Below are 13,403 nucleotides of genomic sequence, written 5' to 3'. Positions count from 1 at the left end.
TTTAATATATTTTGGTGTAGGAGCCCATGAGCATCAATGAGAAGTCAGTTACTACTTACTATCAACAACAGAGAAAAGAGCTGAAATGCCCAGCAACGTATGTATTAAATAATTGGAACCGTAGACAGTTTGCCCAGGCATTTATCTACCACATGAATCTTGCATTTCTGATCAGCATACTTTGCTATATTTGCGTTCCACTCCTCCTCCTTTGTGACAGAAGGACAGCCCCTACATCAGCTGATTGGACACAAAAGGTTGCACACTGTGAAACACTCCTATTTCCCCATAGACTTAGGACAGACATCAAGACAGAACTCAAAGGCAACCAGAGAAGAACCAAAATGAACCTTCTTCCCTCCTTCCTTACGGACACATGGGCTCTTTTGCTTATTTTCATAGTCCTCCTGATAGCGTGAGTAAAATATTCTTTACTGGTTCTTTGCTCATGCAGTATTCCTGTTCTTGCTACTGTTTGTTTTTATGCAACTGGTCAGCTGAAGAGCAAACAGGTAGGTTTGATTTCCAGATTTCCAGCTTCTAACTAGGCTCTGGGAATTACAGGGGAGTTTAAAGACCATAAAGATGTGTGATCTTGCTCCAAGGTTTGGAGTATTCCTGTGCACTTATGATTTTGCTGCTAAGCATTAAAGCAATAATCAAATAATAATGGTGCCAAGCATTCATTACCAGCAGGGTGCTGGCTTCAGGTGAGGATTCTGTTCCTTCAGGTCATTTTCCACAGAAATACAGCCTAAGGAAAGCTCTGCTTCCCTGACTGAGGTTGCCTTACGGAGGGGAACAAGCAGTAGATGACCCTACTGCATGACCTGCAAAGGCGGAAAGCAGCAGAAAGGAACCAGAAAAGGAGCATTCATAAGATCAGCTTTTACTTCTCCTGAATCCTTCTGTAACACCCATGTAAGATGCTCCACACACGGGCACCTGGACCAGAAGGGATGCTTGCAGAAGCCAGCTTTGCCACATGGGTGAAGGGGCAGCATCCTGTGCCCCATATCCACAGCCCAGCCTTGCTGTGTGAAGAAACAAAACCCAAAGCAAGGTTAGCTCCCTGCTCCTGGCTTTTCTTCTCCTGGCAGTCTGCAATGTACCCCACTGCTTCAGGGGAGCTGTGATAATGAAAAATGCTTTCCTCCACTTTGCTGATGCCATTCGGTGCTGCAGCATAGCATGGCTGAAAACCCCCTTCTGCTGGGACATAGAGCATCTCTGCTAGCAGCCCCTGCCAACAAGGCTAGACTGACAAACTTTGTAGTATTGACAAGCCCTGAGGCAGAGGCAGCATGTTGCTAGCCATAAACCTTAACGATTAATGTGGTACAAACCAGCACAATCCATTTGTCTGCCCTGGCAGTGCTCCAACCACAGCGGCTCAGTGAGCTCTGAAACTTTGCAGACCAGTTTTTCAAACCTTTTCCTGTCCTTTTGATCACTCAAAAGCCTCTTCAGGGCAGACGTAAAAAAAAACAAAAAAACCCAAAACAACAACAAAAAAAAAAACACCCCATCCACTCAAAAAAAATCCACCCTCATTCTTGACCCAAACCCTCGTATTTCAATGACACTGTGGCCATCTCATATTGCTAGTTACGAGAGTGCCCATCTTCTGCAGCCGCTTACAATTTAGCTGTGAGAAAAGGGATGAAGCCTAGATCCTTCTGCTCTGCTGTCTGAGCTGAAATAGAAATTTCACTGCCCATGAGCACAGGAAGGTGTTTCAGATGCTTCTTGTCCATCTGGGGCAACTCTGTTCCAGTTCACACATGGAAGAGTATCAGGCACTTCTGGTTCACTTCCATGATAAGAAGTAGTAATGATCATTCTCTAGCTTTACACTGAATGATCCTTAGCCTGCAGAAAACTATGTCACATTTCAGTCATAAGAGCATCAGACTCAGTTTTTCTGACTGTGTTTTAACCGGATTAAGCCTAGCATACGTTCCAACAGTGTCCTGGGGCTTTGTACCCAAATCCAGCCTGGCATTTCCTGGTCCTCCCACAGCCCTGGCTGCCCATGAACATTACAAATAAGAATCCACAACCATTTTATACCTAGTACTGAGTTAACATTTGACAGTAAAAGGTTAAGCATTGTGCAGCTGAGCTCTGGGAAACCTTCCTGCACCTGCAAACACCCCATTCCTTGGTTCTTACTTGTTCTGTTTGGAATTTACTGTGAGGGTGGTGAGGCACTGGAGCAGGTTGCACAATGAAGTAAATGCTCCATCCCTGGCAGTGTTCAAGGCCAGGTTGGACAGAGCCTTGGGTGATGTGGTTTAGGTGACAGGCATCCCTGCCCATGGCAGGAGGTTGGAATGGGATGATCTTCAGGTCCTTTCCAACCCTAACTATGTTTCTGTGACTATAAGGTGAGGTCTGAAGGTGAGGTCTGCTTTTGTGCTCTGGCAGAACCTGTGCTGCAGGGACTAATCACATTTGTGGACTCCCAGATTTAGAAAAGCACGACTAACTGCAAGGGAAACCCCTTAAATCTCAGCCTAGACTGTGGCTTTTCAGGAAAGCATCCCAAAGATGCCAGCTGCTGCCATGTGGCCCAAAGAGGATCTTGGATAACAGCCCTCTGCCAAACCTTTGCAGTTTTACACCCCTTCTGCAACCTCGCTCGCTTGGGAAGCTGCAGCTACTAAATAAAAACAAATACTTTGAGGAGCTCTTTCAACACAGGCAAAGACAACCTTCAGAGGGCTGCAGCCCAGGCCTTTGTTGAGAAACAGAAGGCCCTGAGGTAGAAGTAATAACTTCACAGCTTCCAAAAAGGGTGCTTCAGAGGAAAGAAATCTGCAAAGCTGTCAATAAAACCTAAAGAGAAACCCATCAAGACGAGACTCCCTGATGCACCACAGCTAACGCTGGGTTAAGGGGAGGGAGAACATTAAATGAAATTAAAGTCCAGCTTGACAAAAGCCTGTTTGGGACATCCCTTCCAGCACTGCTTTGATTCCTCTTCAATAAAAACATGTAAGCTTGGTGTTCCTTGTTCCAGCTCTCTTTTCTGCCTCTCGTTTGGCTGGCAATGAGCTCCGCTTTTGACTTTTGCTAAAGGCTTTAAGGTCCTGTTTGCTCCAGTGCACCTCTGCCTTCAGGAGACAGCTGCTCTTATATCAAAGTGATCTCTCTGAAGCTCTGTATGGCAGCAGTGAGCTTTACCATGTTTATTAAGCAGTCTGTACAAGGCAACTTTATTCTGGGCCACTTCTCCAGCTCCCCTATCAACCTTCTCTACCTTGTCTCCAAAGGGACTGCTGCATCCTCCAGGTTTAGTGAATGCTCTCAGCCCCAGTGCCCCTGAGATGCAGCACTCAGTTGTCTCTTCTGTCCCACAGATATGGGACCTGGCCATTTGGTTTGTTCAAGAAGCTGGGTATTCCCGGGCCAAGACCTCTGCCGTTCTTTGGGACATGCCTGGAATATCGCAAAGTAAGTGACTGAAGCCCTCCTTGTTCCAGAAATATCTGCCCTTTACTCATAGAGCTAAATGGATACGTGGTGATGATAAGTTATCTCCAAATGCCAAGCTCTGCTCGAAAGCGTAAGTGCAAAGGCCAATGTGGGATCAGGGCACAACACCACAAACCACAGGGCCTTGTCTTTACAGCATCATCAAACATGCACTCGTGAGTGGCTGATTTACAGCTGCCCTTTGCCAGCATCCTGGTAAACATCTCGTTCACAAGCACAATGTACGTTTATGCCGTCCTTTGTGACGTTTTCAGAGCGGAGGAGAACTCGGAAGGCAGCTCTGAACATCAGCTTACAGATATTCCTCCCAACGTGCTGTCTCCAGCATCATCCCTTCCGCTGCATCATCCCTGAGATAACTTCTAAATTGCTTTCCACAGGGTTTCTTTCAGTTTGATGAGGAATGCTTTAAGAAATACGGGAAAGTCTGGGGGTGAGTATGAACCTTCTCATGGTATGGTATGAGTGAGTATGGTGAGTATGGTCTCTTCTCACGGTAAAACCAGAATCCATACAAAGGGGAGGAGAAATGAAGTAGGAAAGTTCCTTTTTCTCTACCTGCAGCCCTGATGGTCCCAGCACAAGTACAGCAACGATACGGTGCTTGTGATGGCTTAAAGCCTGATGATTGCAGGGCTGTGCTGCTGTCATGCTATATGGAAATTGCTTTGACATATACTATGAAAGCTTTCTTAAAGCTGGTAACAAAAGGCACTCACCTGCTCCTAACAAAATCAGCATCAAAACTGCTTACTTAAGGGAGAATCTAGAACCAGGAGATCAGGTTCCTCTGGTTTACCAACAGCACAGGAACATGAGCGACTCCCAATAATGAGTTAAGAAGCAGATCTTGTGCTGCTGGTCCTTACTTGCCACAGTGGGACCTAGAGCAGCTATTGTTGCTCTGCTCTGGGCACCTCCTAAGGCTTTTATTGCTGCTCTGTAACTTGGGCTACAAACTTGTGGTGTATCCTCTATAGTACATCCATTGGTTCCCTAATGCAACTTCAAAAACGGAGTCTGCAAAAGATATCTTTACATGAATGGGGAAAGTGCATCAATCCACTTAATCTACATCTGTTCCAGGAAAACATTCAGAACTGGCAGCTTAGAAAGACAAAACCAAGGACTGAGTTTCATCTCCAAGGATATTTCAGTGTTGTCAGCCCAAGTCTCTAGACACCCAACTCAAGAGCCTGAAAGGGGTCGAACAAGTTTCCTTCTAATACTGTAATGTGTTTAAGTGCCTGGAAAACCACAGAGAGTCAGTAGAGAAAGTGAAGACACTTGCTTCATTTAGTATCTGGTCCTTTGAGGGACTGAGCCCTTTTCACTTCCTGGCAAATCTGGGAGGTGTTTAGCCCCCTTTATCTACAAAACCAGGTGGGAGAAGGCGCAGGAGTCCTTTTCCATCTCCACTGCCTATGTTTCTGTACTTAGGCATCCGCAGAACGGCAAGACTGTTGATGTAGGAGCATTTAACACATTTTGTTTCATGGGAATCAGGCCAGCTTCACACTTCAACTATCTGGGGTTGCTTATGGGTCTTCCTGTTCTCTCCCCACCAGGATTTATGATGGCAGGCAACCTGTGGTGGCTGTTATGGACCCCCAGATCATTAAATCTGTGTTGGTGAAAGAGTGCTACTCCACCTTTACCAACCGGAGGGTAAGAGCTGAAGCATGATGTACCAAAGAGTCCAGAAAACGAAGTACAGAAGACAAGCATGTAACAGGGTTCTCTTAGGGGCTGAGTGACTGCACTATAGGGATTGCTGTAAATGGCCACTGCATGTCACTGTTCCCCTGCCTTACAGCCTAGGGACTGCATACCCAGGCTGGCAGAGGAAGCTGGCTTCCTGCACATCAGATTCTGTTCTCATCCTTATATTTAGATGGATGAATTTGAATCTGTGGGAGCATGCAGGAACCTGTAAGGGTCCAGTTAGCACATGTGCCACAGCCGAAATGCAGGCTTTAGGTAGTACATTCAGGTGTGGATACAGACAATATGTACGTATGGATGCTGGGCTTGTTGGGTTACTTGGTCTGGGTACAGAAATGGCATGTCACGGCTGGTTTACTGCAGGAAAGGAGATTATTTATGTATGTGTGTCTTGAGAGAGGCTGTTTATAAAGCCTTAAAGCCTGCTGCCAGTACTAAAGCCCCTGATATAGCCTAGTGAGGGACTTGCATGCTACATTCCCATCCTTGCTAGGAAGCTGCTATCTTTCCTGGGGTTAACACTTTGCTTTCTTCCCCTCCAGCGCACAGATCTAGCAGGGGTGCTGAACAATGCTGTCTCATTAGCTGAAGATGAACAGTGGAAAAGGATTCGTACTGTGCTCTCTCCAACCTTCACCAGTGGGAAACTAAAGGAGGTAAAACACAGAGGAGCAGGTACAAACTAAATCAGAAAGTCAGTAGACAGCGTGTTCAGGCTGAGATTGTCACAGGGGTCTGATTTCTTCTGTCAGAGCCTGGCAACTAAACTGGCCTCTTTAATTTATGCCTAATTTAAGATGAAAAAGGTTTAAAATAAAACCTTAGCAGAAAGATCATATTTGTAAATATTCATGAAACTCCTTGTAGCCTTTGTAAGCTTGTCTTAAAGGAGTAAAGTGTGCTATACTTAACTGACTGTATCTGGCTTGTGTTACAGATGTTCCCTATAATGAAGCACTATGGGGAAATTTTGGTGAAAAATGTCCAAAAGCAAGTGGAAAAGAACGACTGCATATCTGTAAAGGAGTAAGTAGCTCCTAGGAGCAGCAGACTGCGGCAAACCTTGGTAGCTTCATTCTTTACTGGTAACACAGCTCGTTCACTGGGTAAACCAGACCTCTGAGATGAGGAATGAGGGTGAGGATCCAGCCAAAAGCCTGGCTGGATTTTGAATCAGGAAACTTAAGCTGGGGTGTTAGTGAAACTTCCTAGAGGCACACCCTCAGAGAGAAGCCTTTGAAAGGGGATTAGATAGGGAGAAAAATGCTCCGGCACAGTTTTGTGGATCCACAGATCCAAGATAACCCCAAATCCGTTGGGAAAACCCAGTTTTCCCTCCATAGACTTCGGATCTCAATACACACACAAGCAAAGCTTTCCCCTACCAAAACATAGAATCATAGAATAGTTAGGGTTGGAAAGGACCTCAAGATCATCTAGTTCCAACCCCCCTGCCATGGACAGGGACACCTCACACTAAACCATCCCACACAAGGCTTCATACCCATAAGGAGAGGGCTTGGACAGTCTGCAGTATTACAGAGCTGTGCTGGCTTGAACATTCACATGGCATGTTTGAAACAAGGTGTGTTACCACCCCTCTTAAGAGGCTAACATGCTCAAGAGACACATGCTGTCCTTGCACTAACCTGTTCATGTAGCTACAACTCTTTTAAAACCCTCAGTAAAGCTGTGCTCTTTCAAAACCCACAAAGGCCTGAAACCAAAGCTTTCAAAACCTGTCCCTTTCACTCTATGTGATTTCAGTTACCATCTATCCAATTGCCTTTTCAAAACCAGGGCAGGAAGTCTTCCGAGACCTTTATTTGAATGTCACATAAGCATTAGGAATAAATACACCCATTTGACCTGAACATTTAACCACAGTCCATCTTTTCCATCTTTCCTCAGCATCTTTGGAAGCTACAGCATGGATGTCGTCACCAGCACTTCATTTGGTGTGAACATTGACTCCATGAACAACCCCAAAGACCCCTTTGTCAGAGAGATGCAGAAGCTGGTCAAGTTTGACTTTTTTGACCCACTCTTCATCTTGATATGTGAGGGCTTTTTGTTGATAACTTCATGCAAGTGTTAGAGTACTACTGGAGTGTGACTTTGGCATATTAGAGACCGGTGCATCCTATACATTAACCAATCAGCCATTGCTTAGATAACTTTACTAGCAAGGATGGAGGTTCTAAAGGCTCTTGTCTCACCATTTCTTCACTGTTAGCTTCATGCTAAAACTCTGTTAAGGAGATAGGTAAAAGCTTCCTCCACCTTTGGCATCCACAATGCAAGAAACACATGAACATACCAGCCAGTATCCAAATAAGTGCTGGAAAATGATTCAAGGGTGGAAAAGCAAGTTGAGGTGTGAGGCTTGAGTGGTGCTATCTGAAATGCGTTTTCTGGGAGATAGTACTGAGTGAGGACTGTAATTAGATGCAATTTTCTAGCAGTGAAATAGTTCGGTAGCGATGGTGATGGACCTTAAATCACTCGCAACCTTAAAATCAAGATTAGACACCTTGCTAAAACACAGGGAAAGTTGTGATCTGTGCATAGGGAGGTTCCGGTGCTGTACTGAAGCTACACATGAGCCCAAAATCTAGTTTCCACAATTAAGGAAATGCTCTGAAGGGGACTTGAAAATGCCTGTATGAGCACAGCATGGCAGTGAATAGCTCAGCCTGCAAACAGAATTCAGGATTTGCGCTATTTCTCTTCTAAGCCACATGCCCGCCGTAGCACTGTACAATGTACAGATGTACCCTGTCCTTAGAAAACAATGCCTTAGAAAGAGAAGCTGGGATATGCTTTGGTCATCTCTTAAAGCAATGACTATACCCAGCTCAGCTGTGCCCACTGGGAGAGGGTTGCATCAAGACAAACTATCCCAAGGGAAGGAGAAAGAGGAAAAAAAGGCAAAGTCCAGACTTCTCCCAGGTAGAGAATCAAGAAAGGAAATAGTTTTAGTAGCGTCATTACTTCCTCAGTAACATTCATACCTATCTTACGAGGTAGAGTTTATTTACAGTGTGCAATTTTATTCTCTCCCCCCCAGTTGTATTCCCATTTATTACTCCTCTGTTGGTCAAGATGAAAGTAAGCTTCTTCCCTGGTGATGCGGTAGATTTCTTCATGCGATCCCTCTCCAAAATTAAGCAGGATCGTGAAAAGGAGACCCACAAGGTAAGCGAGTGTGGACTTGCTAGAAACCATGCCAGGAAGTACACGTAAGTGGAATGTAATTAGTGTAATGATATCAAAGGTGAAGCCAAACTACAATGACTGAACCCACTGAATCCACTCGAGTGTAAATGCCCGATTTCAATACTGTCAGAACAGCCTCACCTGAGCAGTCCTGGCAGAGCAGCAAGCGGACATGGCACATGGATCTGAAGTTAAAGCCAGATAAAGGTTTGGGACAACTGAACTAAGCTCAGGTTTGCAGAACTTGTAACAAGTCAGAGACTCCCCGAGGATGATTAGGCAGAGGATGAGAGAGAGCAGAGTAAGCAGCACCAGAGCAGCAATAGAAGCTGTCAGGTTTGTGCCTTTTCCTCTCACTTTTCACACATTGAGGCTGTTTAAACACAAAACGCTCCCTTTTAGAGCTCAGATCCCTTTCCAAAGATTCATCCAAGACCCTGCTTTCCCACCCAATGGCTTCACAGAAAGGACAGACACGTTTCCAAAATAAAAAGCAAGTGTGGCGTTTTCCCAATGAGGAAATCGCGTACATTTTGAGGATGCCTTCGGTTTAACAATTGTGCTTAGGCTATGAAATCTGCTTATCTGAGCCCTCTGAGGGACCCATCACCAAAGAAACTCTCCTGCTTTTCTTCTCAGGGCAGAGTAGATTTTCTGCAGCTGATGATTGAATCCCAACACTCCAACAGGAGCAATGAAGCAAATCACTCATATAAGGGTAATAATATGTAAATACTCATCACAGCAACAGGGGCTGTGGGAATGAGGGGAGTTGGGGACCAGTTTCCTAGGGAAAGGCTCAATGGGTCACCACCATCGCTACTGACCAGCTCCAGGCAGAAGCTTTTGTCCCTTGCTGCCAGCATGGGGGCAGAAGGGAATCCCCCAGGTCCTTTGTCAGGGAGTAGGACAGCCAAGTTCATCCCATCTGGTTCCTCTGTCAAATGACTTCTTCCAGACAGACAGAGCAGCTCTCTGTTATTAGAAAGCAAGCTCAACAAACCTGCCTAAATCCCACCTCTGGCTCCCTGTTCCTTGTTGAGACCATCAGCCAGCACAGGTTTTATTCATCTCCTCATGTCCTCCCTCCTCACAGCCCTGACTGACACAGAGATCCTGTCGCAAGCATTCATCTTTATATTTGCTGGGTATGAGCCTACCAGCAACACGCTCTGTTACCTGGCATACGAACTGGCCACGCATCCTGATGTGCAGCAAAAACTGCTGGATGAAATAGATGCCGCTTTACCCAACAAGGTAAGGGGACATTGAGGGGATGGTGAAGACCCTCTGACCCTGCTGTCCTCCTCGTTCAGTCACGACAATGCGAAATCTTTAACTCCTGAACATCCTCCCATTGGATCAGGCACACACAGAGACAGCTCGGCCCTGCAGTGGTTTTCTTTTAGCAGCTGAAACCTTGCAGGTACCCCACTCTACAAACCCATTTGCCTTAGTCTGCACCCATACACAAGTGGATGTGGATTTCCAGGCATTGCCATCACTGAAAGATGGAAAAGGAAACCAATTCTGCAATTTCTACCTTGCATTTTGTTCTTTAGTGAGTCTGAGGCATAGTTGGGGCAGTACAAGTTGGGCACACTTTGGTCTCAGTAGTCACTTTAGGACAATCCAATCCTCATACCAACATACCTGGTCACCTTTATCCTGTTGTCCTACAGGCTCCTCTCACTTATGAAGCAATAATGCAGTTGGAATATCTTGACATGGCAGTGAGTGAAACCCTTCGGCTCTTTCCCCTTGGAGGACGACTTGAGAGAGCCTGCAAGAAAGACGTCGAAATAAATGGAGTGACCATTCCCAAAGGAACCGTTGTTATAATCCCACCTTATACCCTGCACCACAACCCCGAGTACTGGCCAAACCCAGAAGAATTCAGACCAGAAAGGTACAAAAGAGCATAATGAAAGCAAAGAACAATCGTGCTGCTTTGTCCTCATGTGGTAATTAAGTATTAATCTCTGATTAGCTTCCTAATGGCGTTCTTCCTATCTTTTCACAAACAATACCAATGAGAAATTGCAGGCTCATGGGAATGGCATTGGAAGAAAATGAGCTTTGTGCTTAAAGTAGGGTTTCAAACAACATAATCTTATTGGGAGAATGACATTGATACCTCACAACATCTTGTACACAGTGTTGAGGCCTGCTGACAGAGTAGCTGCTGAGCTTTTGCGACTGCTAGCCATTGCTGAGCCTGTTTCCTTCACACAGGCTTTGCTACCAAATAGACCACAATAAAACAGCGTTGATCCTTCCAGAGCTGTTTTCCCTTCTGTCTTCAAGGCAGTAATAACTTTTCCCTAGTTGGTCATTTTTATATGTGGCATCTACCTCTCATTCCCAGCAAGGCTGGAGCCATATGCTGCTAGCCTAACCAACGTGGCTTGCAGTTTAGAATCATAGAATGGTTTGGGTTGGAAAGGACCTTAAGATCATCCAGTTCCAACCCCTGCCATGGGCAGGGACACCTCACACTAACCCATGTCACCCAAGCCTCTGTCCATCCTGGCCTTGAACACTGCCAGGGATGGAGCATTCACAACCTCCCTGGGCAACCCATTCCAGTGCCTCACCACCCTCACAGTAAAGAACTTCTGCCTTATATCCAATCTAAACTTCCCCTGTTTAAGTTTTAACCCGTTACCCCTTGTCCTGTCACTACAGTCCCTGACGAAGAGTCCCTCCCCAGAGTCCCTGTAGGCCCCCTTCAGATACTGGAAGGCTGCTCTGAGGACTCCACGCAGCCTTCTCTTCTCCAGGCTGAACAGCCCCAACTTCCTCAGCCTGTCTTCATACGGGAGGTGCTCCAATCCCAGATAGGAAATATTGGTCACTTTGGGAGAGCATATTGCCTCGACTTTCACCTTGCTTCCACCTTCTAATAGTCTGGATGGACATAATTAAAATCACTCAAGTGGGATCCCACCATGTCCTAGACCCTCAATTGCTGGGGTACACAGAGACACAAAAAGCCAAACAAGACCGTGTAGGGTACCAGTAAGAGATCTCTAGATAAGTAATACAGATATGTAGCTTTTGGGGTTTTTGCGGCCTTCATTTCTCTTCCCCAACCATATCATTATCCAGATTCAGTAAGGAAAACAAAGAGGGCATAGACCCATATACCTACCTGCCCTTTGGAGCTGGTCCCAGGAACTGCATTGGGATGCGCTTTGCTCTGCTGACTCTGAAAGTTGCCATCACCATCCTGTTGCAACATTTCACCTTCCAGCCCTGCGAAGAAACTGAGGTGAGGAGTATGCTATGTTTTGAAACTCTTACACGAAGAACCAAGCACTTAAGTTTCACACCGTGGGTGCCAATGCTTTGCACCTTCGGGTAGATGCACTTTCAGGCACTACAGATTAAGTTATGGCCAAACCGTGGCCAGGTTTCTTTCCTTTAATCTCTACTTACTCAATTTGTCTATCTCCAAGCGTGTTTTCCCTCTTATTGTTGCAGATCCCTCTCCAGCTGAGTTCACGGGGATTCCTAAGACCAAAGAAACCAGTTATTCTGAAGTTAGTCCCCCGGACCAACACTGCATCAGCAAAGGCATAAAACCCAGCTGTCTCTGCAACAGTTCTCCAGTGTCTAATGAGTGCTGTGCTAGCAAAGGGATCACACATCAGAGGAAATCTCTCCTACACGTACAGACACACAAGAGCAGCTCTAGTTAATTCTGGAAGCAATTACTACATATTTACTAATGAACATAGCTGTCAGAAATGCATCGTGGATCACTGGGCAGTGACAATACACAGTCTCCTTAATTCTGATTGCCGAAAACAAGAAATAAATCCAAATGAGAAGCTGATCATCCTCTTCTAAGGGAACTTCTCCATCTGGAGAGAAGGAATTACCGTTGCATCCAAGAGAAACAAGGTGTGATGGAAATCCAAGTCACCAGACCCTGTGAGGCAGGGGTGGGTGACGTTCTTGGTGTATTGATGCTTGAGATTTCATGTGTTATAATTGAGATGACTGGTGTGAGACTACATCCTAGTTACCAAACCTCTCTTGTGCCATGTGTTAATTAAACTAAAGTGTGTACAAATACTGTCATTAAAAATGTTTGAGAGCTGCTCTGTGTTGTGTATAGCAGCTGATCACTTCCTATTTAAAAACCGTATTCAGCCTCAACCCTTGAAATTATCCATGTACATTGCTTTCCACTTAATTTAATGAATCTGATCCTTCATTTAATGCGATCAAACCCTCCCATTTGTACAGTATTTTACAAACACTATAACTCCCACCTCTTCGTTTGATTAAGAGGTTGCCTTCAGTTCAGCATCAGCCAAACCTTTTCCATCCTTGAGCGACAGGATAAATTGCAGTGAGCAGCAGGAGCCACTGCAGGAGGGCCACTGCTCCTGGGGAAATTGTCTGGACACAGCTTTTAGCTGAGCCTTGCCTTCCAGAGCCATTGGTAGTGTTTACACATTACTCATGGTAGGATTTTATCCTGCTGCGAGCTGCTTTGCTTTACAGCTTGGGCCCTATGGGCCAGTCCTGCCATCAGCATGATGCTTTGACCAAAGGACTTCTGCCATCCCTGACCGTATAAACAGGGAGTATCAAAAGGCAGGTAGGAGGTTCCCCCACGTTTGAATTTCACATGCCAGTTAACCCCAGTAGATTGTGACACCTACAAACCAAGAAGGATGCTAATAAAATGGGAAAGGTTTTTAGAGGAGCTGCAAACCAGATCAGGGCACCCCTTAACTCTCTTCCAGCAATACTTCCCAAATCATGGTCTCTAATTTCCACCCCTCCAGAGCCACATGCTTTTCTCTTTAGCCTAGCAGATAAAACAGCAACATGACCCTAATGCATCCATCCAACATAATACACATTTACTCAAGATCTCATGTCCATTCTTTAACAGTGGCAAGGGGTTTGGGAGTGGCCAGCCAACAGTGCAGGGGATT

At 45.5% G+C, this 13,403-nt stretch overlaps 1 protein-coding gene across 1 annotated transcript; it reads left to right on the top strand.

Moving 5' to 3' along the window:
* Positions 1–274: 274 nt before the first annotated feature.
* LOC136016865 (cytochrome P450 3A9-like) lies at positions 275–12,555 on the top strand. Its single transcript, XM_065684565.1, has 13 exons — positions 275–415; positions 3,366–3,459; positions 3,882–3,934; positions 5,070–5,169; positions 5,769–5,882; positions 6,164–6,252; positions 7,138–7,286; positions 8,297–8,424; positions 9,085–9,163; positions 9,542–9,702; positions 10,128–10,354; positions 11,557–11,719; positions 11,932–12,555. Exons 1-13 carry the CDS (start codon positions 345–347, stop codon positions 12,028–12,030), a joined length of 1,527 nt encoding a protein of 508 aa, XP_065540637.1. The 5' UTR covers positions 275–344; the 3' UTR covers positions 12,031–12,555.
* The last annotated feature ends 848 nt before the right edge of the window (positions 12,556–13,403 follow it).

Source organism: Lathamus discolor, chromosome 6, assembly GCF_037157495.1.
Source record: "Lathamus discolor isolate bLatDis1 chromosome 6, bLatDis1.hap1, whole genome shotgun sequence".
NCBI lineage: Eukaryota > Metazoa > Chordata > Aves > Psittaciformes > Psittacidae > Lathamus > Lathamus discolor.
The sequence above is the reverse complement of the archived record's forward strand: the minus strand, read 5'-3'. Positions and strand labels throughout refer to the sequence as shown.

Bases quoted from the DNA above. Each gene is read 5' to 3' on its own strand.
- LOC136016865 (XM_065684565.1), top strand. From the start codon at position 345: ATGAACCTTCTTCCCTCCTTCCTTACGGACACATGGGCTCTTTTGCTT. The intron at 5,883-6,163 runs GTAAAACACAGA...CTTGTGTTACAG, and splicing joins CCAGTGGGAAACTAAAGGAG to ATGTTCCCTATAATGAAGCA. The intron at 9,164-9,541 runs GTAATAATATGT...CCCTCCTCACAG, and splicing joins AGCAAATCACTCATATAAGG to CCCTGACTGACACAGAGATC.